The 20541-nt window shown below is 39.1% G+C and overlaps 1 protein-coding gene across 1 annotated transcript; it reads left to right on the top strand.

Annotated features, from left to right (window-relative positions):
* Positions 1-1467: 1467 nt before the first annotated feature.
* Positions 1468-15496, top strand: COPB1 (COPI coat complex subunit beta 1; the record flags this gene model as incomplete). The annotated part of the gene is made up of 21 exons (XM_079536916.1): positions 1468-1558; positions 2245-2474; positions 3262-3431; positions 4126-4240; positions 4917-5009; positions 5244-5381; positions 6380-6499; positions 6911-7018; positions 7110-7256; positions 7489-7634; positions 8483-8579; positions 8990-9150; positions 9312-9432; positions 9850-10077; positions 10242-10421; positions 11579-11723; positions 12202-12321; positions 12756-12901; positions 13439-13528; positions 14055-14210; positions 15375-15496. 21 exons carry the CDS (start codon positions 1468-1470, stop codon positions 15432-15434), a joined length of 2862 nt encoding a protein of 953 aa, XP_079393042.1. The 3' UTR covers positions 15435-15496.
* Positions 15497-20541: the final 5045 nt, after the last annotated feature.

Genomic DNA, 20541 nt, shown 5'->3' with positions numbered 1-20541 from the left:
GCAGCACAACTTCCTGCTCAGCCTAAGGTTCTTCAGGTGCCCGTTTTTCTGAAAAAAAGGGGCTTTGGATCCACAGTTTCACTCATTCATTCCAATGCCACAGCTGCTCTCTTTTCCTCTGTTGTCAGTCAGAGCTCTGTGTGGAGCAGTGCTTCTTCTCAGGCTCACTGAGCTGGAAATGAATGTTTGGTTTTTTGAATGTTGTTTGCTCAAATGACTGCTTCAAAAATAAAGTGGGATTGGAGGGTTTACAGAGTTTGCATCTCAGAAGTTGTGTCAACACAGCTGTGGAAGTGAGGTGAGATCAGAACTCAGTGGCTTTCTCACTTGGCATGTCACTGACTGCTGTCTTGGAGATATGGTGATGGAACAGCAAACAAGTGTGTGCTTTTGCACTGTTTATTAACAGACTGATGCATAACGCCATGTTTTAAAGAAGCGTCTTCTTTCAAAGATTTGTTAAACTCTGTGTAAGACTTCAAGACAATTCATTGCAGTGAGAGCACAGTCATTATTCTGCCCGCGTTTAGAAAATGCAGTTTTGGACATGTAACAGAAGCTGACAATTTCCTGTTCTCATCAGTGTGGTATCATAGCACTAACAGAGCAAACTGAAACTGGAACGTTTTTCCATTAAGAAACAGAGTAGTAAGTTTGGTTTGATCCTAGGCATCAATTACATTAGGAAGGAACAAACAGAAAAAATGAGGATTTAACTTTTTTTTAATCTGAATTGCAGCTTTGATGGGTCTGTAACCCTCAGGTAGTTTTTTCCTCTGTATGAATACTGACCTTCCTCATCAGTTTATAGGGGCAGCTAAAGAGTAGAGTTCCACAGGTCTGATTGTTCTTGGTATGTAAAAGTGTCGTCCTGCTTTCCTTTCCATCTCACTTTTTTCTGTTCTGCCATCCTCAGTTTCCACTCTTACATCTTGTGCCCATCATCATAGCTTCCTCATTGGCTGATTCAGTTTGTTAAAGTGGAAGAAAACTCTTCCTTTCACCTTTTCTTTCACTTAGATGCTTTCAGCTGGCTTTGCACTTTGGGTCAGTTCACCTGAAGAGGCGCAAGAGCACCGGGAAGATAGTGAATATAGTAGGGATCAGAGGGATGAGTAGGCAAGGGAAAAGTTGCTGCATCCTTTCAGTAGCAGCCAAATATCCCCCTTCATCTGTAGCCATACTCTGTAGCCATATTAGAAAGATTTTTCATTTCTGGGTTATTTTTTCCTTTGGGGAATGTCATGCTCTTGATTTGTTTGTTTGTAAAATGGGAAGGTATTTCAAATGTGGCTTCTCAAGAAATCCAAGCTTCTACAAATCATTAAATCAGCTGGACAATCATTTTTACGTCATTAGTAAAATCTGTTAACTCTGGGATGGCTTTATTTGCTTGTTTTTTTTAGGTTGTCTGATACTTGTGTCAAAATAAACCTTCCACTGAGAAAACATTTGTAACCAGGAGCCATGACTGCTGCTGAGAACGTGTGCTACACGTTAATCAATGTCCCGATGGATTCAGAACCACCTTCTGAAATCAGCTTAAAAAATGACCTAGGCAAGTAATGGACCCCGATGAGAAGGATCATCCATCATTATTCTCACATGGTGTTCTTCACACTTTTACTAGAATATTGTTTGCATTTCATAAACTCAGGCAAATAAGTGTTTGTTTTGTTATGTTGATGTTTGAAATGTGTGAATTCTGCTTGCTGTTTGAGAAGTTTGTGATATTTATCTTATGTGACTTTTTGTCCAAATTCTGTGCAGAACTTTTACATCACTTTCAGTCTTTGTGCAAAGCAATAGATGTTGAGGTCTGGGCAGGCTTAGTTAATGAGAACCATATCACTCACTATTCTGTGCACAGCTGTATCTTTCTTGCAGAAGTGGCATCATCAGTATTTAGTGTAACATTACAGTGCATTGGAGTATTCTGATTTGAAATGCTGTTTGAAAGCACTGGAGCAGTGATGCAATCTGTTGAATTCATTTAATTCCAGTACATTGATCCCAAAAATAAGCTTAAACTACAGGCTTATATATTATACATACCTCTTGCTTCCTCTTTATGCTCTTAAAAGTGAGGGTGTGGATTTTATTGAAATGTTAAACTGTACTCCTTTGGGGAGAGGTTGTATCTTCTGACCAGAAAACAGCTGTTCCTACTAAACTGTGGTACGTTAGCCTTCCTAAGCATACAGTTACCTTGATTCTCTTTCTTGAATTTTCTATCCACTCTAGAAAAAGGAGATGTCAAGTTGAAGACAGAGGCCTTGAAGAAAGTGATTATTATGATTCTGAATGGTGAAAAACTACCTGGGCTTCTGATGACCATTATACGTTTTGTGCTGCCTCTCCAAGATCATACCATCAAAAAGCTGCTGCTTGTTTTCTGGGAGATAGTGCCGAAGACCACTCCTGATGGCAGGCTTCTGCAGGAAATGATCCTTGTCTGTGATGCATATAGAAAGGTAGCTTGTTTATTTTACTGCCTATGTTTACATACTGTGTACTTTCTAGAAAGTGCATTGTTTTCTGTTATGTAAAATATATGAAAGCGTCTCACGCTCTGCATTTCCTTGCAAACTCTTTTGTCTTAAAATGCTTCATAGCTGGCTGAAATGTAGGTAACCAGCAAACCAACTGCTAAGGAATTTTCACGTTTCCTGTTACAATTAAACATTTAGTGCTCAATCTTACAAAGTCAGAGAGCCTTGAAGATGAGGGGTGACCTCAATACCACCTCGATAGTGTCCTTGGACACACAGTGGGTCAGTAAGAGTAGATGCTCAATGTGGCATATCTTCGTTGCAGTGTGTTTGGGATGCTCCTTCACAAAGATAATCCTTCAGTTTCTGTGAGAATAGACCGCAGGCAGATAACTAACATGCAGTAGAGTCATTCCACTGTGCTGGAATGCCTGCAGGCTGAGCTTTCACAGCCTTAGGAGTTACAATACGTGCCTACAATACATGCCTACAATATGTGCCTACAATACCGACAGTACGTGCAGTGCAGCAGAAAAAACTTAGGACTTGCAAGTTTGATTACGTGGAAATGCTTGTTTTAAATTTCATGGAACTTCAGTGTTTTAAGAAGATTCCTTTAATGAAAGGATAAAGAATTGTCTTCTTAGACTTTTGGAATTTGCTCCATCAAAAAACTTAATTTGGGAAGAGGCTAGCAAGTGCGTTCACCTGAGCTTTGCAGTTAAACTGTAGCATCTGACATTTCAAATATGCTTCTGGTTGATTGTAGGATCTTCAGCATCCAAATGAGTTTATCCGAGGCTCTACTCTTCGTTTTCTTTGCAAGCTGAAAGAAGCAGAACTGCTGGAGCCTCTGATGCCAGCCATCCGTGCGTGCCTAGAGCATCGTCACAGCTATGTGCGCAGAAATGCAGTCCTGGCAATTTACACCATTTATAGGTAAATGCCAGAATCTGTTTAAAGTACAAAAGACCAAGGCTGTATTTGGAAGGCTATGTTTGTTGGCTTGGGTGGCTTGGGAGACCTCATAAATATGTATTTTTATATGTATTTATTATTATTAATTTCTGGTAGCGAGGAGGAAGAGCAGGTTGGTGTGGGATGGATTTTTTGTTTGCTTTTTCCTCTGTGAAGAACTTCTTTGGAAAAGTGGAAGGTACTGCTCTTGCTTTTGCAGCTGCCACTGAGATCCTTATATTGCAGGTTAATTTGTAAGGGCAAATGCCTTTCTCAGTTATCTAAACTTCATGCACAGTAATCGTTGTCCACTAATATAAACTAAGAAAAACTTTACAGGAGTATAAGCACATACATTTATTTGAAGCAAGACATCCTTCCTCTACTCCTCTACTCTACTTACATACTGAATGCTATTGCTTGTTTTTTTCTTACCTAAACACTATAACCAAGTGTTCCTATTAAGCTGAAATCATTAGTGGATTAATATTTTAGCTGTCATAACAGCAGACAATTTTTATGCTCACTGAGCTTGTCTAGTTTCGAATGACTACACAAAAGTTCTACTTTGCTGTTTCATGCTTTTTGATTTTCTGTAAACATTTGTGTAGGATATGCAATTAAGCTGTATGGTTTCCCCCTCATCAGTAGCTTTTTAATTATGTTTTTTTTAAAGAAATTTTGAACATCTTATACCTGATGCTCCTGAATTGATCCATGATTTCCTGGTGAATGAGAAGGATGCAAGTTGCAAAAGAAATGCATTTATGATGTTAATTCACGCCGATCAGGTAAGGATACTTGCCCCCAAATTTATTTAGAGTAAATATCTGAAAATGTCATAGGTAACTAGCCAGTAGTTTGTTAGAAGTGTGAACATATTCACATAAAAAAAAATGTGTTTGGCAGCTGTACATCATTTGTGGAGTATTCTTTAACTGCAAATAAGTTAATATAGGTTTTTAGTGCTGTCTTCATTTTAAAGAACAGTTGCTGCATTTGAAGACGACTAAGTTGTTGCTGAAAACTGTAATTATTTTTGTCATGTGAGCCTTGCTGGATTGAGAAGACCTCCTAGATTACCAATCATTTTAATAGCTTTTGTAGTTTTATGGGAAAGAAATGGCAAATTCTGTTCATTTGCTATACTGGTGATTGAATTTTGTGCCTGATTACGGTAAGGCATGTCTCATTTTTTTTCATGTGCAGACAGAGTTTATTAATTTGCTCTTCACACTTATTAATTTTTCATAAATTCTTCAAAGCTTTCACTTGAAAGGTTGACTGTGTGTAGTTTTCTTCTGATTGGTGATATTGGCGAGAGGTGGATGGTTGACTGTATGATCTGTGAGGTCTTTTCCAACCATGGTGATTCTCTGACTCTGTGATTTTTATAATGTGCTTTGCTTTAAAAAGTAGCTGAGAACTCTGAAATAACTTGGAATGATTTGCCTTTTATTTGTTTAGGATCGAGCATTGGATTATTTGAGTACCTGCATTGACCAAGTCCAGACATTTGGTGATATTCTGCAGTTGGTTATTGTTGAACTGATTTATAAGGTAAAAGGAAAATATACTGTGATGTATTTAGAAAATACAGGTTCTATTAGACCCCTTAGTAGAACAGTTAGAATACAGCTGGAAAAGGCATTTTGGCCACTTGTGCATGTCAAGACCTTCTAGTATTGCATACTATTTCCAGTTAAAGAATTTTGAGAGCTTTTCAAACTGTGAATGATGCTTCTTATGCTCAGAAAAGGTTGTCACCCTTTGCTTAATTTTCTTTGTATGTAGGTCTGTCATGCCAACCCATCAGAGAGAGCTCGCTTTATTCGTTGCATCTACAACCTGCTGCAGTCATCGAGTCCTGCAGTGAAATATGAAGCAGCAGGAACACTAGTTACACTCTCCAGTGCACCGACTGCAATCAAGGTATAGAAGTGCTGTTTGCAGACATTCCAGTACCTACTGGTACACCATAATACTGTGGGTTATGCCTTGTACTTTTGAAGTCTTAAGGCGGCAGCAAAATGTGGTTTTTGGCACTTGATGTGTAAAACTGTCTTCAAACCTCTTCTGAAATTGGTCAGAAGATACTAGGATTATATTTTGCAGCTTTGTGGCTGGAGGACTTCATGCCACTTGATGATGGACGCACAAGCCTGTCATTGCACATAAATACTGTGCAATTTATTACAGTAGTTGCTATCAACCTGCAGTTTTGTTGACATTCTTAGCAAAGACGACCAGTATTGAAGATTTGCAGAGATTGAATTACTTTCTTTACTCTGAAATGTTATTCTTTCTCAAAGTGGAAACAAAGCTTTGCAGATTTGCATTGATTACTGCTTGACCTCACATTCCTATTTATCTTTGTACTGTTGATTACTTGAGAACACAAAGGAATTCTAAGTTCTATTCAAAAATAGAATATACCAGCCTAGAATAAGAGTAAAAACATTGTGAATAGTAGCTTCAAAAGCTCAGGTGTGTTAATTCTTACATTCTTACATTCTTACCTTAGTGCAGTCATTTTCCTTGAGTACAAATATCGTACAGAGAAGCTGTCATTAAAACATCTAGATATGCTAACACTGTCAACTATTTTAAATTAATTTTTATATCCTGTCCTGTACTGAAGATTTGACTGAAAGCATGCAAGGAAATTTACGGTTTTGCTGGTATTTGAAATCAAGTCTGTGCATTGTAAACTGTGCTTCTTCCTGTGGCATTATTGTAACAAACTGATGGAGCCATCTTTATGGTTTATCAGAAAGTTTAAACTGTTCTCAAGTTAATTTGGGTGCCAACTCCTTGAATTGTTGTTTAGTAATAAAGTAAAAGCTGTCTTTAACTGAAGTTGTCTCCAAGATTTGCCCAGTTCCCTTCTTTGTTACTTATATAAATGTTTTTGATCCTTTTTAATTTAGGCAGCTGCCCAATGCTACATAGATTTGATTATTAAAGAAAGTGATAATAATGTGAAATTGATTGTGTTGGACCGCTTGGTTGAATTGAAGGAGCATCCCTCCCATGAGCGAGTGTTACAGGTACGTGAGCTCTCTTTTCTTGCCAGCCTATCTGAATGCTTTTCCTTTCCTATAAATTTTCAGGTGTTGCAGTGCAAAATGCCCTTCTAAAATTTAAACCTTCTGATGATACATCTGTTGAAAACAGCTGGATGGTCTTTTATGTTTAGGCTTGCTGTTACCGTTGCCTGCAATAACCATGGTAAATGTTGCCATGACTGTAAGGCTCAGTAGCTTGCTTGAGGAGTGTTAGAATGGATGAAATGAGTACTGAATTTCATAATCTCTAAGATACATTGCGTGTTTGTCACTGTATTATACATTCTGTGTCCACAAGATCTTTGAAAATCACTGGGGACTGGAAATTAGAACTGGGGATGGAGTAATTTGTAGCAACAAAGCAGTTATTTATTTATTTTTTCACTGTTGCAGGATCTCGTTATGGACATCCTCAGAGTGTTGAGTACCCCAGATCTGGAAGTGCGCAAAAAAACCCTTCAGCTGGCTCTGGATCTGGTTTCTTCAAGAAATGTGGAGGAGGTAAAAGATATATTACATGTGTCTCATGATATGTTTTTATTCTCCAGAAAAATACGTGACTTTCCTCAATTTTGTTTGATCTTCCCTGCAGCTTGTGATTGTTCTGAAGAAAGAAGTGATTAAGACTAATAATGTGACAGAGCATGAAGATACTGACAAATACAGACAGCTGCTTGTTCGCACACTGCATTCCTGTAGTGTTCGGTTCCCAGATATGGCTGCCAATGTTATTCCAGTGGTATGGAGATGTTTAATTATATTGTCATTCAATTATGTCCAGCTGTCCCAAAATCCTTACTTGCCCGCCTGTGTAAAAGAATATGTGAAGCTGAGGTTTTTCTTAAAGTGGATTTACACTGAGTCAGACCAGTTTCCATTGCTGAAGAAATATCTGCATCTGAACGTAGAAGTACAGTGATACAAAGGTAACTTTTTTATTCTTTGTGTTAATGCTCCCCACGCTGTGCTAGCTGATGGAGTTCCTCAGTGATAATAATGAAGCTGCAGCTGCTGACGTACTGGAATTTGTGCGGGAAGCGATCCAGCGGTTCGATAACCTCAGACCTCTTATCGTTGAGAAGATGCTGGAAGTCTTTCATGCAATTAAATCTGTCAAGTGAGTCTCAGATACGGTATCAAACCAGAGCTGGAGCAGTGTGAGGTAGATGACCATAGGGAAGTGGTTTCCATCTTACCTTTTGGTCCATGATAGATTGGGTGCTTGTTACGTTGAACCCAGATCAGTTCAAATTCGTTTTTATGATGCTACTGTTAATTGTATTCTATTTGTTAGAGGATGATGTTGTTGAAGACCAACACCAAAGTGATATATTTGTTAAAACAGAATTACTAAGGGAGTGTTGCAGTGGGAATTTGCACTTCTAGGGAACTGGAAAAAGTTGGGCATTTGTCAGAAAAAGAGAGTCCTAAGATACGAATCTGCAAAGCATCTTCAGTACTTGCAAAGCACTCCAGGCTTGGCATTCTGATGGGTCAGTCATATGAAGGGAGTTTTTCTGTTTGAAGACACCTCTTTCCAGATATCCCAAATCCTTGGCTCTGTTATTATGTTGTTAGGTGACAAATAAGCCCTGAAACCCTGAAGAACACTGCTATACTTTTTTTCTTTAATCTTCATTCAGCCTTCTGTTTTGTCATTTCTCCTACTCGTTTGCCTCAGGTCGTTGGGGAAATTATAGCTGTCTTTGTTAGCAGTGGAGTTGGTTGTGATGGTAATGAAATGTAATTTTATAAATATCAAGCTTCACACAGATGGAATAAAAAGCAGCAGAGAAGAAATCTTATTTTATATACTTGTTCCTTAGTTTATTGAAGCTGAAAGAATGAATGTTCCAGATCAAACTTGCTTCCTGCCCATCACATCCCTTTGAATTTGTCCATGAATAGCTACCCTTGATGCTGATTTATCAGGAAAGCATGGTTAAATTCCTGTTCTTATTTTAGGATTTATCGAGGAGCTTTATGGATCCTTGGAGAGTATTGCAGCACAAAGGAGGATATACAAAGTGTAATGACAGAAGTTCGCAGATCACTTGGAGAGGTGTGTTTATTTTGTTATTCTAGCTTTTTGTGGTTTATCTCACTACATGCATTGTGCTAAGGAAAGGATTTAAAACAATTAAAATGCAGTATGGAGTTTTGAGCATTATAATCTAATGTTATACTTGCAAGAAGCCAAATGCAAAAACTAGGTTTTGCATTCAATATTGAATTATTTTTACATAGCAACTGGCATGTACTGAGAATAAAGATTTGAATGCTTCAGACTTAGCAGGGTGGGTGAAAAATTGCTTGTTTCAGATAACTGTGGTGACTTGAACATATCCACTGACAAATGAAGAGTGCTTTCAGTCTTGGGAGCTCTAAGGCACTGCGTGCAGCATTGTGAGCTTTATGCACGGCTGTAGGAGGCTTCTGTATCCGTGTGAACATTTACCTGTTCGTGTTTAGATCCCAATTGTAGAATCTGAAATCAAGAAAGAAGCTGGTGAGCTAAAACCTGAAGAAGAGGTGACTGTGGGCCCAGTCCAGAAGCTGGTGACAGAGATGGGTACTTACGCAACCCAGAGTGCTCTGAGTAGTTCCCGGCCCACCAAAAAGGAGGAGGACAGGTATTTAAGATTTCTTACTAGATCTAGTAAACATTTGAGTTGTTTTGTTGTTTTTTTTTTTTTAAGTGACATTCTCTCATGGAGAGTTGAGGGGTTGAGATGATTTACTGTTTTCAAAGTATCTTCTGAGCTAGTTTTCTGATGACTGCCTGTCCTTGTAGACCTCCACTGCGAGGATTCTTGCTTGATGGGGATTTCTTTGTCGCGGCTTCCCTTGCTACCACTTTAACCAAGATTGCTTTACGATATGTGTCACTAGTTCAGGAAAAGAAGAAGCAAAATGTAAGTCATCTCTGTGCTTTCACTGTAGTTGCAAAGAGGAGCTGGTTGGTGGGTTGGGTTTTTTTTTGTTTGTTAGTGGGGTTTGCTTTTTTCTTTTTGTTCAATGGATTTTTAAGCAGATACAAAATTGATTAAGTCCTGAATCAAATGCTAGCTACAGGGTTGTGTAATAATAATTTGGGCCAGCTACAGGGTTGTGTAATAATAATTTGGGTCATAAATAAGGCTTGCTGCTTTCCAGCCACCATATCAGAAGTCTCTTAACTCTTGGTGCTTTGTCTCTTGACAGATCCAAAAAAAAAAGTCCAGAGATTTCTATGAATTTGATTAATTTGCCCCAGAAATAAGCATTTCTTTAAAGCTTTTTAAAAGCTCAGTAACTTCCTTTCATTCTGTTTCATTTGTCTTCCTTCTCAGTCCTTTATTGCCGAAGCTATGCTGCTGATGGCCACTATTCTTCATTTGGGAAAGTCTTCTCTTCCCAAGAAGCCCATTACAGATGATGATGTGGATCGTATTTCCCTGTGCCTGAAAGTTTTGTCAGAATGTTCTCCGCTCATGAATGATATCTTCAACAAAGAATGCAGGCAGTCCCTCTCTCATATGCTGTCAGCCAAGCTAGAAGAAGAGAAACTTTCCCAGAAGGTGAGATATTATGAATGTGTAATCATAAACACTTGGAATTTTTTTTTTTATGTTGTTCACATCCAAGCAGGTCCTAGAAATGTCTCCATTTGACTATGTCTGCTTCAGTCATTCTGTGTTCTGTGCTAAGTGAGGGAATTAATTGTGATGGTTTTTTTCTGCAGAAAGAATCAGAGAAAAGGAACGTGACAGTTCAGCCAGACGATCCCATTTCCTTCATGCAGCTTACTGCTAAAAATGAAATGAGCTCAAAAGAAGACCAGTTTCAGCTCAGCCTTCTCGCAGCAATGGGAAACACACAGAGGAAAGAGGCTGCTGATCCTCTCGCATCCAAACTTAATAAGGTAATCTAATAGTCAGTCTTTTAATTATATACTCTTTCTTCTGCTCATGTGCAGAATCAGCTATGGGAGTTGCATACTGGAAGTAATGAATCAGGTTATGTTGTTGAGTAGGAAGTCCCATATGTTTGTTGATTAGGGGGAAAGAAAGAGGAAAAAAATTTTATTGTGCTTTATTCCCTTATCATGAGGGAAGAAGAGTGGCAAGGAGGCTCAGTGCTTAGCTGGTGGCATACAGAAATTGAAATTGAAATTGTGTGGTGCTTTGAAGAGCCCAATAAGGTTCACTATGAGAAGAGCAGGGATGTCACAAGTTAAGGACCTTTTTCTTTTCTGCCGTATCCTGTTGACAAGTGTGGTGTATCTTTTTTCAGTTTGTCTTTTTTTTTTGCTGTTGGTTATTTCAACTGACAGAGAATGTCTAAAGTGGTTCATAAAACCACAGAATATCCCAAGTTGGAAGGGACCCACAAAGGTCATCGAGCCAAACCTCTGGCTCTGCAGAGAAGCACCTGAGAATCAAACCCTGTCTCTGAGAGTGTTGTCCAAACACTTCTTGAACTCCAGTTAGGAAAGCAGGCTTTCATTCTCAAAGTCTGTGTAAATTCTTTTTAATGTTTAAAATTACCTTTCAATTTGAAGTCACTGTTTTTCGTTCTAATCTTTTTTAAGTATAACGCAGCATTTTAGTTAATGTTTTGGGATCTTAGATGAATTCAGTTCAGAAAACGTTCCATCTGTAAAGGTGTTGTGAATTGCAGTATGTCTGCAAAGGGACAGCTGAGCAAAGGATGGATTTAAAAATGCATTTGTGTAAATAATACGGAGGATCGCTGTGATTCAGTTGTAAGTCTTCAGAACTTGTTAATTTTTGAAAGCTTGTGCAAGAAATACGGACTTTGGTTTTCCAGAATGTCACTTAAGTATTTTCTAGACTGAGTTTGTGGTATTTGGCTGAAGTGTTGTTTGTTTTTTTTCTCTTTCTGAGAAGATAGTTATGTGAAATTTAAACCTCCTTACACGCCTTTTCTGTTTGATTTGGGGGCTCGTATCAAAGAGCAGTGAATTCAATTGTAGTTTATTGTTTTGGCATTGTTTGTCATGATTTCCTATTAGAAATGGCTTACGAGAAAAATACCTTAAATTCTTTTCCTTTACAGGTTACGCAACTAACGGGTTTCTCAGACCCTGTTTATGCAGAAGCCTATGTCCACGTCAACCAGTATGACATCGTGCTGGATGTGCTCGTGGTAAATCAGACCAGTGATACTCTGCAGAACTGCACACTGGAGCTGGCCACGCTGGGTGAGAAGCATTGCTGGGCATTGGCACTGTTTGGTAGAACTAGGGAGTCTCCTACAATTTCTTGCTAGTGGAGTAGGGAAAGTAGCAGTTGTATTCAAAATCAAGATGGTACTTTGACCTGTTCTGAGATAGCTCAGTGCATGCAATACTGAACATTGAACTTTGTTTTTAAGGCACTAGACAGTCGTGTTAAGTGTTATGGTGTTGGCAGTGATTAAAATGCAAGGCAGAAGTGACAGTTTTCTGCTTGTTAAAAGTATTACCAAGCTCAATCCAAAGCCCATTTAAGTCAGTGTTCCCACAGTATCCTTTGGGTGAGTACATTTTAACTGAAGTTTTTGATGTAAAATCAACAAAGTAATGCAGTGCAGCTCTGTAAGCATTGCAATTGAATCGCACAACAGTAAATGTTCCAAAAGTGGAATTGTTGTGTACTGGTAACATTCTCTGATGCTCTCCCCCAAATTTATTTAAACAGGTGACTTGAAACTTGTAGAAAAACCATCTCCTTTGACACTTGCTCCACATGACTTTGCAAACATAAAAGCTAACGTCAAAGTTGCTTCAACAGAAAATGGAATTATTTTTGGTAATATCGGTAAGTAGGCAGTCGTGTGTGCAGAATACTGTGTGGGGTATTTCTTAACTGCTCGGTGGGCTCAGAAAGGAATAAATAAAGCACTTTGTACTGGAAAAGGAAATGAAATGATTTGCAATGTATGAATATTTCGTGATGATCTTTCTGAAAGTTTGTATTTTAATTAAAAATCCTGATGGAGCACACTGCCTTCAGAGTGATTGTCAGCATGATTATTGAACCCAAGTCTCTGAATTGAAAATGACCTTAGGCAGCATTGCCTGAAAAACCAACGCATCTATCTTGGAGTTCTGTGGCAACTTGGGGAAAGCACCTGAGAAGGGTAGAGATCAACATGGGGCTGAGCTGCTAGCTGACAAATGGTAACTGGATACTCTTACTTATTGCAAAATCACTCTTCTAAGCATTAATGTGGTTTGTATTTCTTATTGCAGTGTATGATGTCTCTGGAGCTGCCAGCGACAGAAACTGCGTGGTTCTCAGTGACATTCACATTGACATTATGGATTATATCCAGCCAGCCTCTTGTACGGATGCAGAGTTCAGACAGATGTGGGCAGAATTTGAGTGGGAAAACAAAGTTAGTTTTACTTTCTGTATGTTATTTGGGGTTCTTGGTGGATGACTTGTCACTCTCTTGCCTCTTCCACACTAACTCATTATATCAACATTATCTCATGTGGTATAAACCCCATTCAGATGCTTCTGTGATACAAGTGATTCTTCCTTATATTGTGTTTATCACTGGGTAACACTAGCTGTATTTGTCTGTGTAGAAATAGGTGCCTCTTCAAACATATCTGGTGGCCTGCGTTTTTTAAGGATTAGATGTTTGCATTGGATGTTGGTCCTGTCTGTGTGCTTAACTGAGTACCATATGCATCTCATATGTTTTAAAGACTATAGTAATCAAATGGGAGCTTCTACCCCTGAGTGAGTGGATGGCAGGAGGTAGTTTGTGTGTTATTCCAGTGCATAATGTGGCGTGCAGCTCTCTCAATGTGTTGCTCCTCAAAGAGAAATGCGGTGGCAGTGCTTGTTACAGAGCACTGCAGAAGGGCTTTTGGAAGTGCCTGATATGCTAATTAAAGCAATTGTCCTTTTTCTCTTTGTGCAGGTTACGGTGAATACAAATATTATTGATCTAAATGAATACTTGCAGCACATACTGAAGTCAACCAATATGAAGTGCCTCACTCCAGAGAAGGTGAGCTCTTTGCCTGTAGAATCTTTTGTGGCACAGTTTTTTGGTCGTGCGCTCTTTCTGTGTAATTTGTTCAGCATCTGTTAGGCATGTTGTTAGAAATGCTTGTTAAAAGTACAAAATAATATATATATAACCAAAGTTCTTAATGTTCTGAAGTGAGTAAAAAGCTAATTGTTAACGAATTCTGTGTCATTTCATCACTTGAGCTATTTCTTCTTCAGCAAGAAGAAAATTAGAACGTCTGTTGTAATTTGTAGCAGCTCTGATGGGACTATCTCTTTTTATACAGTTTTCTCAGTAACTCGAAGATCCTTTCTTCTGTATCAAAATTGACTTTCCTTTTGACAATGTATTCTTCTTGCTGTAAAGTGAAATATATGAAGTAGCTATTAAGGTACAGTGTGTGTGTATTACAGCTAATAACTAATGCATGGACTGTAGCTGAAGTAAAACTATACCAGAGATGAGCGAGAGTGTGCTTGTAGGGTTTTGGCCTTTCTCATGTGTTCACTTGTTGTTTCTGTAGGCACTTTCTGGTTATTGTGGCTTTATGGCAGCCAATCTTTATGCACGTTCCATATTTGGAGAAGATGCACTTGCAAATGTCAGCATTGAAAAGCCAATTCATCTTGGACCAGAGGCTCCTGTCACCGGTCACATACGAATCCGTGCAAAGAGCCAGGTAATGCAGCTTCCATTCAGAGCACCATTCCTTCTGGTTTGTAAGAAAACCTAACAGGCACTCTTTAAAAACTTGCAACTTTTTGGGGTGTTAATTAAATTAGGTAAAATTTTGAGGAAAATGTGGGGTAAGATGCACTAAAACATCTTCTCTCCCAATGCATTACCATAGAATAGGTGTTTGGAACAAGATTTCTGAATTTTTACCCTTAGCACTGCTAGTAGGATGTTATATTTCATTTGTGTTTAAATAAAGATCAGCTCTCCCTGAGCTTTTGTGATCTTATTCCTGCTAAAGTAGATATTTCAGTTTTACAAGAAAGAAGAAGCAAAAACTGAAGTGTCCTAACTGAAGTTTTCTAAAGATATATCCATGTGTCTTAAAAGTTCTAAAGAACTTCCACCTTCTGACTAAAAACTACAAGATTTAGAATTGTTTAGTATGGAAGCAAATACGGAAGTAGCTGCTGTAATAATAAAAGTATTTTAAACAGCATGCAGCAAAGAATTGTGTTGAAGTTACTACAGTCAAAGAAACCATTTGGTTTGTGATGTCATTATGAAAATTTTGGAGTGATTTAATGTTTCTGATACACTTACAGTGACATTTTTACATAAGGTAGCATTCAGTTACATATGCCAGCTTGGTCTCACCTTGAGATCATTCTGTAGATTAGGTGGTTTTATTTGGGCAGTTTCTTTTGACATTTCTTCTTCAGTTTCTGTGCAATAGTAACATGGTTCTGTGATGAAATTATTCTCTATAGCCTTGATGTATTGAGTGCTTCTGTCAGCACTGAGATTTTCAACAGTTGAATTTCAGTAGCTATATTGACAGATGTTCTTTCTCTAGTGGGCACATACTTCCAATTGGTGGAAGGTCAAAAAGCTTGAAATTAATTTTTCTTCTTATTTTGAAGGCAGGTTTATTAGCTGCTAACTCTTTGAAGTTTCACTGCCTCAGTAATATTTATCAGTGTGGCCTTTTCCTGGAGTTAAGATGGTGTGCACTAGAATTTATGCAGATAGGTGAACAGTTAGATATATTTTGATTCCTATGCCACTAGCTACTTAACATCCTGTATATGGAATTTCCTTTTAGTACAGATAAAGTGATTTTATTGAAGTACCAGTGTCATAAACATCTTCTTTCTTTTCCTTACAGGGAATGGCCCTGAGTCTTGGAGATAAGATCAATCTGTCCCAGAAGAAAACAAGTTTATAAATTTTACGTAATATCTTTTTGGGTCTTTCACAATTTAACTTTAGATATGTGGCTTTTGGGATCCAGAACATCGTATATTCTTCAGTGTTCTGTAACTGTAGAAGCCAAGCTTTTGAGCTGAAAGCATTCCAGCAGATAACTTACAGGTTCTCCATGGTTGCTACTGAGCAAAACTTTCAATCTCCAGGTTTTTTTCCTTGTCCTGGAAGTCATGTTTTCTTTGTCTCTAATATATACTGATGCTCACAGTACAATAAACAAATTATGCCTCTAGTCTTTTGTCTCTTAATGATAAATTTATCATTTGCTGTTTGCTTAGTGCTTAATTTCTGACGGATATTCTAAAGCTCTAAGAAGGTGCTTCTTGCTTTTTGCAGGTATCTGATACAATGACTAGGCCTGAATTGTGTGAATGTGTTTGTGACAATTCATACTCTGGTGTATCTGTGGGAACACACATTTGACAGCTGAATCGAAGTTGTCTGAATCTGTATGTTCTAGATGGCTGGTTTAATAATGTGATCACTTCAAACATCAGAAAGGGACAGTACTGAAACTTAGCTATTTCCAGCAAGTGGTAGAATCTTAAACTTGGTCAGTTTCTCAAATTCTTTTGAAACATCATTATCATCACAAGTAACATAACATTCTCAGTGCTGTTGTACAGTGCAAAAATGCTAATGAGTAATGCTCGTATAACTGATTCATTGTCTGCTCTTCCCAGTACTTTTTGCCATCTAGTTTTTTATCTGTACATGTAAGCACTGATGCAGCTGCACAATTCTGGATTCTTAGTACTTAATCACAAAACAGAAGTCAGCTGCCAGTGGTTATTTTCAAGCCATGGAAATCATTCTGTGCCCAGTAGCCAGTATTTGTGTAGCACAGTGTGCATACTAATGATACAGACAAGTCTGTACACCTCTTAAGGCTGAATTTGAAATATGTGACTTCCAGAAGCCTATAGCTTGTTTTACTGTTTTCTTACAGGCACACACACTATGTGCAGTAAGATAAAGGTCTTTATAGATAAGGAACTTGCCATGACTTAATCCCTGAACAAAGAAAACACTTGCAAGTCATTTGGGAAGGCTCAGACTTCCTTGTGCCGTTCTGTGAGCACTGAATGTGCTCATCACAGAACGTACAACCACGGTCATGTATGCCAGATAAAAGTAGTAGATACAGTTGTCATTGAGTGCCATGGTGATGTGACTTCTAAGAACTTTATCTGCCCTAACAGGCACTATGGGGCTCCGGTGAATGTTAGAGAAAGCGAGTCAGCAGAGTAACACAGTATGGTTTTATTGAGTGACCTGAGTGAGCTTTGCCTGTTTGGAAATGCCTTTTTGGTTCTGATATTATGTTTTTTAATGAAAGCTCCAACTCACGCGTCGCATGGTACCAGCAAGAGCTGGAGCTCTGAATATGCAGATCTGCCTTGCTAATGAGGTTGTGTCTCTGCATGATCCCACAGCAGTGGGAACTCAGAGTGGTTGTGTTGCCTCCTGTGAAGTTATGCCAGAATCACAAGGAAATAGTGGGGATTATCAGAGTGTGATTTTACTTGCTTAGTACTTCAGAATTTGGGGAGTGGGAGGGAAATAATGTATAGCAGTATGCTGTGTGTGCTGTCCTGGGAAGTTCTGTGTGTATGGGTAAGCTGCTTTTCATGGGCAGGGAAAGAGGAAGATTTTATTTGCCAACCATTTAAAGCCAAACCAAGGCAGAAGAAAGTCCTGGGACTGCAGTGAACGGTTTCATCTCTGCAGAAGGTCGCAATGAGCAGTATGCTAGCCGACATGGCAATAACAGCTGCTCTTAGCCTGGCGTGATGAGATAGGGTTGCTGACCACAGCCAAGGAAGGATGTTTTTGAAGATGAAGGGTGATTTCCAGTGTCTGTTATCTAAGTCCTGCCTCATAATCTGCAGTCCTGTTTGGAGAACAGAAAACCATATTTGCACATGACTCATAAATCTACCAAAAGGGTCAAATAATGTAACTTGGATTAGGATGTATTTTGCTATCAGGACTTTGCACAAGGACAAGAAAACACCTGTTCAGCACAAGCTGAGACCTCGGGATTCCTTTTCCATCTGTCATGGGTTTCATTGGCTCCCTTGCACAATGGGTCTTGTACAATGTGGTGTGCATATTTTTTCAGTAGCTTGAATATGTTTTTTAGAGTTCAATGTTTGCTTCCTAGCCGTGCTTTAGAATGAGAATCTTCTTTTTTGACATATCCAATTGTACATGAGCTGAGATTTTGCTCAGTTAGTGAAATTAGAGATTGATTTTGGTTCATAGACTTACAGAATCATTAAGGTTGGAAAAGACCTCTAAGATCACCTAGTCCAACCATCAACCTACCACCAATGTTGCCCAGTAAACCATATTTCTCAGTAGTTCAGAGCATCTCTATTTAGAACAGAGAGGCAGGTTCATCCTTATAGAACATGAGGTAGGTAATGCAAAACAAAAGGGAATCAGGCCATAGGAGAATATACTTTATTACTGCTGTTGAATGGGTTCTATAGGATTTGTTACAGCAGAGGGTGCTGTCTCACAAGTGATAAGAAACACTTGATTGAAAATCATCAGTAGGGACCTGGGAAGTAATGGAGATGTGCAGGTTTTGTCATGAAAAAAGATGCTGTGTAGCTTTGGCCCACCCTCATGGTTTGTTCCAGTGGGGTGGGTTTCTGTGTGTGTTTTTGGGTTGCCTAGCGATGCATAACCGATGCGCTCTGATGTTGGCAGCTCGTCTTACTAACGTGCTGCATCTGTTTCACTGCTGGCTTGTCTCTAGAGATTGTGCTTTACTGAAGCACAACGGGATGGATTGGCTGCGTACAGCTGGCCTAGGGAGGGTCTCCTGTCTGAAAGTCAGGGCGATGAGTTCATCAGGAGAGGGATACTGACAAAACACACAGAATTCTAGCCATGCCTTTGCCTGTATGTTTGTGATACTGACCTAGGCAACTTACTGCTTGAGGCCACAATTATTCAGTGCAGTTCACGAGGTATTTCTGATACTGCTCTGTTTTCATTTCTCCCAGTGTATTTTATAGCTTGCCATCTTAACCCACTGCACCATGCCCATCGTTTTTGTTTGTATCAGTGTGGCATGTTTCGTCAGAATGGTATACTTATTCACATAGGTATAAAATGCACAATATCTGAATCTTGCGCGCCCCTGTTTTGCTCTTTCTTTCACTGGAATTTCATTTAGGGGAAGCACAACAGTTGATCTGGTGCTGTCCTGATCCTGGTGCAACAGCAGAGTTAGTGGGGCTCTCTGCTCCCATGTCTCATTCACACTGTGGTTCCGGTTTGATGTTTCAGGTCCTCCCTATAGTGTCTGCTCACAGCTCTGCTGCTTTACCCTGCCGTATTGGCATTTACTTGGCCATATTTTTCCATCAAAAATCTCTGCTTTTTCTAAAGCTTTATAATACCATGGAGGAATTGTAAGAATACTGCTGTTTGTTAATTGTTTCTGAGGTTCAGAAGTGCCATTTACTTTGTGTATTTAGGAAGGTTAGACAGCCGTGCTGTTATGTGGAAATGATTTGAATTTCAAAACGCATTGATGGGTTCTAATTCTGATCTTTCAGAATAACTTCATTGCCACTCATCTTCAGACACAGGAGCAAAGAGTGATGGCCGCAGACTTGTCCTTAAGCCATACACTTATTACAGTAGAATGCATAAATATTTTAATAACGTGGAGAAACTTCACTCTAAATGAGATTCCCCGTGACCTTCATGGTTTTCTCTTTTCAATTTAAATATTTAATGTTAGCAGCATCTGCAGCTCTCATGCACTATCCGAAACCAAGATGATGTGTTGCATGGGCATCCACCTCTCTGCTTTTAATTGTTTTTCAGATTAAATCTGTCATCCTTTCCAATATCTATTGAATTCCACGGTGTTAGTGAACCAGTTTCAGCTGTGCTGCAACACGTGGAAGAGTTGTTTGTGTGCAGAAGTGCGTACCATTGAGTAGTGAATTCTTTTTGGATCTCCAAGTTCGTGCCCAAGGTTCAGTTCAACCACTACCTGTGTCATTTCTGTCCCATTCAGAGGTGCCTGCTCTGGGCGTTATCCCACTCTTTCAGGGCTGTCTGTAGGATGCCACTCAATGGAAGGCAGCTTGGGATGGGAACTATTCTCCAGGCAGTAAGATCTAATAGATCTTAAGCAACATCTTTGCTCCCTTACAAAACACCTGAAAACTGCCATTTGGAACAGCACACTTCATTTGTGCGTATTGTGCATTTGTGTTATGTAGGGATCTGTTACCCGTGTGGAAGGATGCAAGAAAATGAGCTGGTCAAACCTCGAGGTGTTTGGCCTGTCAGTGCTTCCATGCTTGTATTTTAAAGTGATGCTATGTTAATCCATCTTTAACAGGGGATATAATTATTGCAGGGTCTGTATGCCTACTCTGTAAGTCAGAACAGGTGTTTTTTCCTACGCCTGTTCTCACTTACGCTTCAGGCATACAAGTTCAGCAGTGCTCCTATATCCAGCCTTAATAAATGTGAACGTTGCTGTAGAAACACTGTCAGTTGGAGAGAGGTATGGGATGCCAGAGAAACCTGTTCTCCCAGCATGCAGATGCTGACAGCAGATGAAGACATTTATCAGTTAATCAGTTCAGCGTATTATTTATGGAAAATTTGGATCATGTGAGACTCTGGAATGTGTTTGCTAATTAACTGAAAGATCAGGAATTGTGCTTGCTCCAGATAATTTCTCCTGTATTATTGTATGGCGTGAAGATACAAGCCTGAACAAATGCATAGTTCTTCTGGAAGCATAAGGTTTCCCAAGTTATATGTATTACAGCACATGAATACTAAGGCTGCAAATCTTAACTTCTACATTTTGTGTTACAAAAGTATATCTGCATTACCAGTTTACCTGGAAATTACCACAATTTGTGACTGGGGCAACAACTTTTTCAAAGGCTCCTACCTGAGCAACCTGATGGAGCTGTAGGCATCCCTGTTCACTGCAAGGAGTTGGACCAGGTGGCCTCAAAGAGTCCCTTCCAGCTCAAAGGGTTCTATGATTCTGTAACTGTATTCTATCACTG

This window comes from Tetrao urogallus, assembly GCF_951394365.1.
Source record: "Tetrao urogallus genome assembly, chromosome: 6".
In the NCBI taxonomy this organism is placed as follows: Eukaryota; Metazoa; Chordata; class Aves; order Galliformes; family Phasianidae; genus Tetrao; species Tetrao urogallus.
The sequence above is the reverse complement of the archived record's forward strand: the minus strand, read 5'-3'. Positions and strand labels throughout refer to the sequence as shown.